This window comes from Perna viridis, chromosome 3 (assembly GCF_037379345.1).
Source record: "Perna viridis isolate PV_CMFRI_1.1 ecotype Kerala chromosome 3, ASM3737934v1, whole genome shotgun sequence".
Taxonomy (NCBI): domain Eukaryota; kingdom Metazoa; phylum Mollusca; class Bivalvia; order Mytilida; family Mytilidae; genus Perna; species Perna viridis.
In genome coordinates, this window is record NC_142447.1 from 14,296,241 (window position 1) to 14,308,373 (window position 12,133).

Genomic DNA, 12,133 nt, shown 5'->3' on the forward strand with positions numbered 1-12,133 from the left:
GCCCAAAGCGGGCAGCACGGTTTTGGCCAGCATGGGCAGCGCGGCAGAGGCGAGACCTGCCAGCATGGGGAGGAATCCACCTTCTTTCTGCACCTTATGCCTCACCTGCTTCGGACTCATCTCCAAGACCATTCCACCCTTACCGCTCTGCAAGAGCTTGGCGATGCGCTGGATCTGACGGCGGGTGAGGAGCATCTTATGCTCGCCGGATAGGTTTGCATGCGATAATCGGACGCTCACGGGGCAACCGTTCTTTGCCGCAAGCTGGATCTTCTCTGCCTGACCTTTCGTCAAGTTCAGACCATACTCTTGATAATCCATTTATTTATACCTCACGCAGATGGAAGCGGATGGTGAGATTCTCCCCTCGCAGATCGATGGGGGGAGCGTCTTGATCGGTCAGATACGTCTGCATGCGATCGATGGTCCTCAGGGTCACGGGTAAGTAGACAAGATTCTTGGGAGTCTGGATGATCTTCATGCCAGGATCGACTGCGGGAAAGAAGCTATAGATGGTGGACTGCTGCGTGCCGTTGACGTAGGTATACGTCCGGCGCTCGAATCCAAGCACCGTATTTAGGCTATTAGGCACGTCGAAATCCACTTGATAATTTCTGGCGAGAGTAAGGGTTGCTCTCAGCGTCGCGCGATTGGCATCGAGAAGGACCTTAGCCTTATGCTTATTGAGCCGCAGTTGCCGCTGGATCTCATCGTTGATATCGTCGATGCCGTAGGAGCCGGTGCTCAGATCGACGGGAAACCAGCTAGCCCCGTCATCGGGAGAGTAGCGGAAGGAATTATTACCTGCGTGAATATTGGGGATGGAGTAGTAGGTCTCCAGATTCACGAGGGCCATCTCGTAAGATTTCTCCTCGCGCAGCTGGAGGGGTGGGTTGAAGCGAGTCAAGATCTGACTATCGTTCCCAGAGACGATGAAGGAGAACCCGTGCTTGGGCTCGGTATTGGTGGCGATTTTCCGCAAAAGTGAAACGTCCATTTATCTAAGCCTCCTCAGAAAACGACGCTCATCTTCTGGCCGTCGGATTCGAATGGAGGATTCGATCGGAGATGACCAGGGCGAAGGCTTGGGTATTGGCAGGGACGTTGCGCTCGAAGTCGGCTCGGATCTGGATATCCACCGTCGACTCTTTCAGCCGCTCGGACTGATGGCTCACGTCGATGACGAATAGGGGATAGAGATCGATGAAGTCGGAGGGATTGATGCCGCCATTGCTCAGCAGACTTTCCATGCTATAGAATTTCTTGGGGAATTCGACAGCCTTCTTATAGACCCTGCATTGGGTGAAGCCAGCATTGAAGTCCACGGCGGGATAGCGCTCCGCATTGAGGGTCACGTGAATATTTTGCAATCGGCAGTGGTCGAAGACGGCGGCATTATGCAGCTGGTCGTTGTCCCTTTCGATGATGCATCGCGGTTTTTCTCGCCCGCTTTTCGCGGCTAGGCTCCAATGAAATTGTGAGGTCTGGGGCACGGCTATGGAGTCGCACTGCCTCATGCGAAATCCGCAATCGATTTTGGTCTTGCTCTGGATGGTCTTATAGAGCCGCAGCTTCTTTTCGTCGGACGGGATGACGTGGGGGACGAACCAGGAGACCTTGCTCAAGACTACTTTGGCCACGTCGTTGACGGCAGCGGCTCGGAGGATGGCATTGGCATCCGAATCGCGCACCTGGGAGAGCTCGTGCTTGAATCCGTAGACGATCTTATCGTAGTCCTCGGCAAAGCCAAAGTTGTGCTTGAGAAGGATGGAGAAGGAAAAGGACCCCTTATTGGCTGGCTTGGTGATGATATACCCGCGACGTGCTGCGAATCCAACGTTATCTGCCTCAGCATCGGCCGTGGAGTCTGAACCATAGCTGGTTGAGGCCTTGCGATTTGGAGAAGTCGTCGGGATACGTCAGCATCCCTAGCATGGTGGTGGCGATGCCGGGGTCGTTGAGATGCTCGATCTGCTGGCCGGAGAGTCGGTAGCTGACGAGCGATACCAGATCGCCATCGCCATACGCAGCGCCATCATTCTTCTGAAGTCGGCTTTCGATCAAAAGATAGCTTTCGGCGGGATGGAGGAAGAGATCCTGAATCTCGATATTGATGCGTATCTCTGCGCCGGCATTATTCAGCTGCGCCCCGGCTTGAGGTTCGTATTCGTGAACCTGATATTCCTGGAGACTTTCATCGAAAGTCAGTCCTTCGGTGATAGAGAGCATATCGGCCATGATATATTTATCTATAGCGCTGGACGAAGTCGTGGATGGTGGCGATGCCCCCGCCCGAGATGAGATTATTGAGACGGGTCTGCTGCTGTGGGGTCATCTTGGTGGGTGGTGCTTTAGGCTTCTTTTTGCGGGTCACTCGATTGACGACGTGGTCCACCGCCTTGCTCGCACCTTTCTCCACGCCTTTCAAAGCTGCATTGGAGGAGGCGCTCACGGCCTTGCTACCCAACGTCTTGGCGGCGGAGGAGGTAAGCACCCGTCCGGCAAGATTGGCGATGGTATCGAAAAGGCCTCTTCCGCCGACGGCATACTTCCGACGATATCCGTGATTCACTACTAAAGGCATCGTAAATATATTTAGAGGAGCTTCCGATGCAGCTTCTCGTACTCACCCCTGCTGATATGACCGGACTTCCTCATGGCGTCGAGGATGGCCACGATTTCGTTGCGCACCCCATTATTTCCGGCCTGGTAGGTGGCGGCGCAAAGATCGAGACGATCCAGCAATTGGTCGAAGCACGTGGGGAGGAAGACGGTCGATACCCCGCTCCCATACTTATCTTGCTTATAGATGTACGAGACGATCTCCTTCCTTGCCTTGGGGGTCTGCGAGAGCGCAGAGTTGCCTTGATACATGGCATTGGATGCTCGTAGGATATCACCATAGGTATGCAGGTCATCCACCTCGAAATCGTTGGGATGCTTCATGACCATAAGTTCCCATAGGCCGGGGGTACCCTTATAGCGCTCGTCATCGACGAGGATATCGTCTCCATTGAAGGTGACAGGCAGACTCCCGATCATGATGGCGCCGTCTTCCACTCGCAATCCAAAGGTATGGTCGGCCTTGGGAGTCATACTGAGCTGAAGATAATGGGTGGCTCGCGGACCGAGGTTGGTTCTCAATGCTTGCTCGATGGCAAGCGGATCGTCGTCGCCCTCGGCGGCAGGGAGAGGAGGGGGAAGGGCAGGCACCGGGGCGGGCAGAGCGAGTGGGATATCTTCGATCTTTTTGGTGATCTGGGAGGCGGTCTCCTTTTGCGTCTCGACCACCGGCTTGAATATCTTGGAGAGATCGCGGCTGAGTCCGATCTTATCTAGGCGACGCTGCATATCGCTGGCCTGGATGCTACGCTTGGTCTCCTGCAAGTCCCTGGCAAGCGCCTCACGCTGCTTGGGGTCGGTGATCTTGATGAACGTCATTTTATTTATAGCATCGCCAACGCCCCTTAGCGATGAATCGAACGCTCCAAGGCGATGGATCGAACGCCCCTAAGCGATGGATCGATCGCCCCATAACGTTCAAGCCATCTCCCATGCTTTTTGCCTCCTGCCTCAGCGGGATGCAAAAACAATAGATTCCCGAAGATCCTACGCACTCTCCATGCATTTGGAGGAGCAGAAAGGCTTCACGCCTTTGAGGAGATCGTACTCCCCCACCATCCTCACTTTTACGCCCGACCAGAGGGTGGCAAATTTGGGTACGTATATAGTCTCCTCGTGATGCAAAGCCTTACCGCGGGCGATCGAGACTCCGCACCGGCAGCATGCCTCGGGGAAAAGCTTCGAATGCCTCTTGCACTTATCACTGTCCGATATGGAGGGATACGTGCACTGATGGCCGCGGATGGTCTTGATGCAGCACTGGGGTCCGGGCGGCGGCTTAGATTTGCGGTTGGAGTGGGAATTATAGGTCCTTCCTTCGAAATCCTGATGATCGATGCGGCGAATGAGCGTGAGTCCGCACTTATTGCAGAAGCCATCCTCAAGGCTATGGCGGCAGCGGCACTCGCACTTTCCAAATTCGCCCAGATACTGGCGGATGCAGGGGTGGCAAATATTGCCGAGAAGTTTGCACTCACACTCTTCCCCGTATCGGCCAAAATAGTGATCCGCAGAGCACCTCTCGCACCTATCCAGCCATCGGGGAGGCTTGGAGAGTATATCCAAGAGGTATCCCCTTAACTCAGCGATCGATGGAGATCGACCTTTCTCTAGCTCGAACTGATTCTCCAGGAAAAATTCCTTCAAGTGATCCATTCTTTATCTTAGACTCGATAGAAATCGTCTAGATTGCATCGATATTTCCCATTCGTCTTGGGGCTCGTGAGATCGATGGTCATGAATCTGTAAGGCTTGGATCAGCAGTGGTCGCATAAGGCATCGAATTGGGCTGGGGTGAGATCGCCGCAATGATCTCGGCGGATATGGTCGCGATTCTTGGCATGCTGCTCGAAGAGGCATATGAAGTTGGCATTCTCCCGGATCGATTGCCGCGGGAGCTTGAAGTAATTTTGGCAGAGGTAGAAGCAGTCGACGTTATTATGCCGACCGCGCACGTAGTAATCCTCGCACTTGCTCTGCTTGCTCAGCATCAAGTCGTCGAAGACCATGAGATTTTTTGCGGGCGGTATCGAGCTATCGGGGATCGGGCACGTCGCTCGCCTCCTCGAAGAAGCTTCGATGCCGCTAGACTTGGACGGCGGCTTCATCATTTGCACCACGTCGACCAGAGAGTTGGGATAGCTATCCTTGATGGAGAGAAGGTCGCGGATATCGTCTTTCGAAAATCCTTTCCCCAGCGCCTACCGCAGCAGCTGATAGATGGGCTGGTGGAGTGATTTTCCGAAGACGTAGAGTCGATCGTAGTCGAGCCATCCATCGCGCAGGAGGAGATTATTCAGCAGAGTCGTCTTGCCGCAGTCTGATTTCCCGATGATCAGACCTCGGATGGATCGCTGCGGGAGGAGAAAGTGGTTATGCCGACGACTCGCGGCGGGCTCATCGTAGGTAAGGTCTTCAACGTCCATTTATCTATATAAAATTGGAATGTATTGCTTGAAGTGCCAGAAGAAGACGGAGACGAATAATCGCGCCGTGATCACGAGTGATGACGGACGGCGGCGGCGGAAGGTGGGGACCTGCGCCGAGTGCGGTGCGCGAAAGTCGGAATTCATCAAGACGGAGAGGGGCGCCGGACTCATGAATAAAATGATCAATCGGATGCCCGTCGAGATGCATCTGCCGGGGCATAATTTCACCGGTCCGGGAACCAGACTCAGCCAGCAACTCAATGCCGACGACATACTTCCGACGATATCCGTGATTCACTACTAAAGGCATCGTAAATATATTTAGAGGAGCTTCCGATGCAGCTTCTCGTACTCACCCCTGCTGATATGACCGGACTTCCTCATGGCGTCGAGGATGGCCACGATTTCGTTGCGCACCCCATTATTTCCGGCCTGGTAGGTGGCGGCGCAAAGATCGAGACGATCCAGCAATTGGTCGAAGCACGTGGGGAGGAAGACGGTCGATACCCCGCTCCCATACTTATCTTGCTTATAGATGTACGAGACGATCTCCTTCCTTGCCTTGGGGGTCTGCGAGAGCGCAGAGTTGCCTTGATACATGGCATTGGATGCTCGTAGGATATCACCATAGGTATGCAGGTCATCCACCTCGAAATCGTTGGGATGCTTCATGACCATAAGTTCCCATAGGCCGGGGGTACCCTTATAGCGCTCGTCATCGACGAGGATATCGTCTCCATCGAAGGTGACAGGCAGACTCCCGATCATGATGGCGCCGTCTTCCACTCGCAATCCAAAGGTATGGTCGGCCTTGGGAGTCATACTGAGCTGAAGATAATGGGTGGCTCGCGGACCGAGGTTGGTTCTCAATGCTTGCTCGATGGCAAGCGGATCGTCGTCGCCCTCGGCGGCAGGGAGAGGAGGGGGAAGGGCAGGCACCGGGGCGGGCAGAGCGAGTGGGATATCTTCGATCTTTTTGGTGATCTGGGAGGCGGTCTCCTTTTGCGTCTCGACCACCGGCTTGAATATCTTGGAGAGATCGCGGCTGAGTCCGATCTTATCTAGGCGACGCTGCATATCGCTGGCCTGGATGCTACGCTTGGTCTCCTGCAAGTCCCTGGCAAGCGCCTCACGCTGCTTGGGGTCGGTGATCTTGATGAACGTCATTTTATTTATAGCATCGCCAACGCCCCTTAGCGATGAATCGAACGCTCCAAGGCGATGGATCGAACGCCCCTAAGCGATGGATCGATCGCCCCATAACGTTCAAGCCATCTCCCATGCTTTTTGCCTCCTGCCTCAGCGGGATGCAAAAACAATAGATTCCCGAAGATCCTACGCACTCTCCATGCATTTGGAGGAGCAGAAAGGCTTCACGCCTTTGAGGAGATCGTACTCCCCCACCATCCTCACTTTTACGCCCGACCAGAGGGTGGCAAATTTGGGTACGTATATAGTCTCCTCGTGATGCAAAGCCTTACCGCGGGCGATCGAGACTCCGCACCGGCAGCATGCCTCGGGGAAAAGCTTCGAATGCCTCTTGCACTTATCACTGTCCGATATGGAGGGATACGTGCACTGATGGCCGCGGATGGTCTTGATGCAGCACTGGGGTCCGGGCGGCGGCTTAGATTTGCGGTTGGAGTGGGAATTATAGGTCCTTCCTTCGAAATCCTGATGATCGATGCGGCGAATGAGCGTGAGTCCGCACTTATTGCAGAAGCCATCCTCAAGGCTATGGCGGCAGCGGCACTCGCACTTTCCAAATTCGCCCAGATACTGGCGGATGCAGGGGTGGCAAATATTGCCGAGAAGTTTGCACTCACACTCTTCCCCGTATCGGCCAAAATAGTGATCCGCAGAGCACCTCTCGCACCTATCCAGCCATCGGGGAGGCTTGGAGAGTATATCCAAGAGGTATCCCCTTAACTCAGCGATCGATGGAGATCGACCTTTCTCTAGCTCGAACTGATTCTCCAGGAAAAATTCCTTCAAGTGATCCATTCTTTATCTTAGACTCGATAGAAATCGTCTAGATTGCATCGATATTTCCCATTCGTCTTGGGGCTCGTGAGATCGATGGTCATGAATCTGTAAGGCTTGGATCAGCAGTGGTCGCATAAGGCATCGAATTGGGCTGGGGTGAGATCGCCGCAATGATCTCGGCGGATATGGTCGCGATTCTTGGCATGCTGCTCGAAGAGGCATATGAAGTTGGCATTCTCCCGGATCGATTGCCGCGGGAGCTTGAAGTAATTTTGGCAGAGGTAGAAGCAGTCGACGTTATTATGCCGACCGCGCACGTAGTAATCCTCGCACTTGCTCTGCTTGCTCAGCATCAAGTCGTCGAAGACCATGAGATTTTTGCGGGCGGTATCGAGCTCTCGGGGATCGGGCACGTCGCTCGCCTCCTCGAAGAAGCTTCGATGCCGCTAGACTTGGACGGCGGCTTCATCATTTGCACCACGTCGACCAGAGATTGGGGATAGCTATCCTTGATGGAGAGAAGGTCGCGGATATCGTCTTTCGAAAATCCTTTCCCCAGCGCCTACCGCAGCAGCTGATAGATGGGCTGGTGGAGTGATTTTCCGAAGACGTAGAGTCGATCGTAGTCGAGCCATCCATCGCGCAGGAGGAGATTATTCAGCAGAGTCGTCTTGCCGCAGTCTGATTTCCCGATGATCAGACCTCGGATGGATCGCTGCGGGAGGAGAAAGTGGTTATGCCGACGACTCGCGGCGGGCTCATCGTAGGTAAGGTCTTCAACGTCCATTTATCTATATAAAATTGGAATGTATTGCTTGAAGTGCCAGAAGAAGACGGAGACGAATAATCGCGCCGTGATCACGAGTGATGACGGACGGCGGCGGCGGAAGGTGGGGACCTGCGCCGAGTGCGGTGCGCGAAAGTCGGAATTCATCAAGACGGAGAGGGGCGCCGGACTCATGAATAAAATGATCAATCGGATGCCCGTCGAGATGCATCTGCCGGGGCATAATTTCACCGGTCCGGGAACCAGACTCAGCCAGCAACTCAATGCCGACGACACCCCCAAACCTTGGTCCAGACCCATCAATCGAGTCGATGAGGCCGCCTATCGCCACGATCTTTGCTACGCCAATCACAAAGATACGGCCGCACGCAATTCGATCTGCGATAAGACGATTCTAGCCTCCCTCGATGCCATCCCCAATCCCACTGCACGCGAGCGTCTCGAGCGTGGTATCGTCAGGACCCATCATCGGCACCAAAGCACGATTTGGGCTGGGTGTGGGTGGTAAAAAAAGTCCGATGGACGGATAAGCTAGCCGAAGAGCTGCACAAGCCAGTCCGGCGCAAATTTCATAAGCGTCGCGTGATGGTAGGTGGGGTGGATGAGATCTGGGCTGCCGATCTCGTAGATATGAGCGCCTTCTCCCGCGATAACCGAGGCTTCAAATACCTTCTGAGCATCATCGACGTCTTCTCCAAGTACGGCTGGTTGGTGCCGTTCAAGGATAAGAAAGACGCCACGGTGCGAGATGCCTTCCGGACCGTCTTCAAGGATCGCACGCCCGAGAAGCTATGGACCGATAAGGGCACGGAATTTTATAATCGCGAGGTGAAGGATCTGCTCCGAAAGCACGACGTCGATCTCTACTCCACCGAGAACGAAGAGAAATCGAGCGTGGTGGAGCGCTGGAATCGTACCATGAAGGAGAAGATGTTCAAATACTTTTCGGCCAATTCCACGCGCTCCTATCTCCCCGTCCTGGACGATCTCGTCCGCCAGTATAATACCACCAAGCATCGATCCATCAAGATGACCCCCATCGCCGCCAGCCAGAAAGAGCACGAGTCTAAGGTCTTCTGGAATCTCTACGGAGACCTTCCACCCATGCAGCCTCAGCGATTCGACGTCGGCGATCAGGTCTGGATCACCAAGAAGAAGGGCATCTTCGAGAAGAGATATACTCCGCGATGGACGGAGATCTTTACCATCGCCCAGGCCCTAGCGACGCAGCCGCCCACCTATCGCCTCAAAGACTATAAGGGTGAGGAAATCGAGGGATCCTTTTACGAGCCTGAGCTCCAGCGCACCGACCAGGATATCTTCCGCATCGAGAAAATCCTGAGCCGACGCATCCGGAATGGGAAGAAAGAAATCCGCGTCAAGTGGAGAGGATATCCCAAAACCTTCAATTCCTGGGTCAAGGAGTCCGACTGGCAATGATCCCCCAGGCTTTCTGGTCTCGATCAAGGGAGACCAGAAAGTCTTGATTTATGCATGCTTCAGCTCGACGAAGACCCTTAATGCGTCTAGATCCTCCTGCAGGCGATCGTAAAGGGCTTTGGTGATGGGCTCATTATAGGTCTTGGGGAGAGGGAGATTTAGCAGGTGATATTTTTGCATATCTAGGTCCTTAGTCATCAAGCCGCCATTGGTCGAGACGCACTCTGACTTATCGACTTTGCCATCTTCCACGGTCATTAGCTTTTTGGTAAGGTCTTTGATGGATGCGTCATACTCCCTTTGCATCCGCTTGATGATCATCTGCATCTGCTTCATTTCCGAATCTAGCTCTTCGAGGTCTTTCATACCGTCTTTCATCTGCTGATTGACCCATCGCTTCGTCACAGCGTCCGAGCTGCCCTGGGGCAATCCCAAGCTGGTGATGCGATGCTCATTCATATCGAGATCCTGGTGCATCCGCCAGACGGGCATGCGCTTTCTCGAGTGAGATCCAAACTTATCAATTTATCTATAGTCCGAAGATCATCTCCTTGAGCGTCCGACCTTCCAATAGGAGCTTCAGGACGTGCAGGCAAAAGTGCCCGCATACCACGTCGTCGCGCCGCTGGAGCTCATCGGTATTATATCGAATTTCCGGCCGCAGATAGTTGACCATCTCGTGGGGTGGGGGCAGGCCGTAGGGGTCGAAGTAGACTTTGAATCCTCCACGATTATGCCAGCACGTCCAATGCGTGCCAGGGCCATTGCGATCGTCGTGATTCAGGATGCCGCATTCGGCGGGATGGGGGTTGGATGGTAGGGCATCGCGCATGAATACTCCTCTGAATCGATGGATGCCTAGGGCTTTGGTGGCTTCCTCGAGCTCTACGTTGGAGAGGGGCTTATGGGGGAGGAGGAGGCCGTGCACGCGTATGCTGCTCATTTATCTAGGTACGGGCTAAGGAAGCTGAAAATCTAGATTGCACTGGTTGAGTGCCGCGCCCCGATACACTTCCCGGTGAGATGGTCGTGGTCCCGCACCTTATCCCCTTCCAATTCACCCCCGCAAATGTGGCAGTGCGTGCTTGATTCGAAGCCCTCCTTATCCTCGTCGCTCATCACCATCGACTTCTCCTTGCATATCTTGCTGATCGTCTGAACTTCCTCTTCGATGCACTGCACGAATTTCTTAGCCGCATCTTCCCCGCAGTAGACGACCGATTCCTTGTAGTCGCCGTGGGCATACTTCACGCGATAGCAGAAACCTGATGGTCGGTGCTGCTGATACTGCTTCGTGTAGGACTTGGTCGGATCGGGCTGGCAGGTATCGATCTTCTCCGTGAAGCATTCAAAGTCCGCATAGATCGCGAATGGGACTCTCATCTGCTTCTTGTGGTTGTGAAAGGCTATGGCGGATCCTTCCTCCGGCATCTCGATACTGATTGCATCCTTCGGGCTGCAATATTCCATATGATCGTCCAAGAGATCCTGCCTGGTGAAGTGGGAGAGGCATCTTCGGCAAAAGTACGCTTGTCCATCGTGGTTCGTGACCTGCGCTGTCAGAAGGCGTGATAGGCTCTTGATCCAGCAATAATGCTGCTTGCCTTCACGGGTCAGGAAGAGGAGATCTACGTGGGTGGGGCCTGTATTTTTCGATATCTTGAGGGGGTAAACCTGGAGATCCTGTTCTTCATCTTCACCCTTCTTTACGCCATTGAAGCCAAAGACGTTGACGTTGATGGTAGGATTCTGCCTTTCAAATTTATCGATTGCCTTGAGCGAAACCGGGAAGTCGATGCCTTCAAATTTTAGCTCATCCCCCCACTTCACGTACTGACTGGGGCGATTGGCATGTTTCTGATCCACGTCCTCATGGTGAAGCGCGGAGAGGATAGCCCACTTGAAGCACTCCTGATCCTCGTTCTGCACGCCTTCTTTTTCGCGAGTGCTGATGGGGTCGGTATGAAGGAAGCCCCCTTGAGAGGCTTGAATTGGTTGAGGTGGATCTCAAGCTTCTCAACGTGTCCGAAAGTCCATCCGCTCCCTTCCCGCATGTATTTACCCATATTTTCCTTGATCTTCTCCATCATGAACGCAATCTCCAGATCGAGGTCTGCGGATTCGAAGAGGGTAGTAAGGCCCGATCTGAAGTAGGGGGTGATGTAGGTATTTTCTCCGGTCGCGGGGTTGGTCTTTACCAGCTCTGCTAGAAGCACTAAGTGGACCTTCAATCCTTTCTTTTCGGTGAGAGCATCAGAGATGGTGGTGGAGATTGTGCTTCGACTTACCTTGAGAAACGTAGCTACGTCATGTGATTTCAAGGGTTCGATGACGACTGTGCCAAATACACCATTCAGTGCCTGACGCCTATCGGTGATCTTGATCTCCTCTTCGACTGGGGCGCTTCTGATGCTCTCTTCCACCTGCTGGAGTAGATCCTCTCTCTTGAGCCGGGAGTACCTGGTGAGCCCGCGATTCTTGGCGAGTGCTTTCAGCTGCTCCTTACTGAGGACTTCCCTACGGGTAAATTTACGGGCGGTTTTCTCCTCGATGAGCTTCACCAAGGCCTCCTTGTTCTTCCTACTGAATCCCCTTAGACCCTCATCCTTAGCTATTTGACGGAGGGTCTTCATGGTCTCTTTGACCACCATCTTCCCCTCGACTGGGATGACCTCTTCCTCCTGCTGGCGTGGTTGCTTGCTATGCATCCAGCAGCGACCACCCATCCCGGGCTTGCTCTTGCAGAACTGCCCCTTCTTCCTTTTCAGTGGATAATCGCAGGTGGTCTTCTGCTCCCCATCTGGTTGATGCTCAAATCGCGGCTTGGCGGACTGCGCACCACAATTTTGACACATATGGGTATGCTCAT

The 12,133-nt window shown here is 53.8% G+C and overlaps 3 protein-coding genes across 3 annotated transcripts; 1 reads left to right on the top strand and 2 right to left on the bottom strand.

The window, feature by feature from the left end:
- Positions 1-2,595: 2,595 nt before the first annotated feature.
- Positions 2,596-3,441, bottom strand: LOC148621113 (uncharacterized). The gene has a single exon (XM_088573891.1). The coding sequence runs from the start codon at positions 3,439-3,441 to the stop codon at positions 2,596-2,598; it is 846 nt and encodes a 281-aa protein (XP_088430017.1).
- A 1,931-nt stretch (positions 3,442-5,372) lies between these two features.
- Positions 5,373-6,218, bottom strand: LOC148621114 (uncharacterized). The gene has a single exon (XM_088573892.1). The coding sequence runs from the start codon at positions 6,216-6,218 to the stop codon at positions 5,373-5,375; it is 846 nt and encodes a 281-aa protein (XP_088430018.1).
- A 2,635-nt stretch (positions 6,219-8,853) lies between these two features.
- Positions 8,854-9,264, top strand: LOC148621115 (uncharacterized). Its single transcript, XM_088573893.1, has one exon. It carries the CDS (start codon positions 8,854-8,856, stop codon positions 9,262-9,264), a length of 411 nt encoding a protein of 136 aa, XP_088430019.1.
- Positions 9,265-12,133: the final 2,869 nt, after the last annotated feature.

Bases quoted from the DNA above. Each gene is read 5' to 3' on its own strand.
- LOC148621115 (XM_088573893.1), top strand. From the start codon at position 8,854: ATGACCCCCATCGCCGCCAGCCAGAAAGAGCACGAGTCTAAGGTCTTC.
- LOC148621113 (XM_088573891.1), bottom strand. From the start codon at position 3,441: ATGACGTTCATCAAGATCACCGACCCCAAGCAGCGTGAGGCGCTTGCC.
- LOC148621114 (XM_088573892.1), bottom strand. From the start codon at position 6,218: ATGACGTTCATCAAGATCACCGACCCCAAGCAGCGTGAGGCGCTTGCC.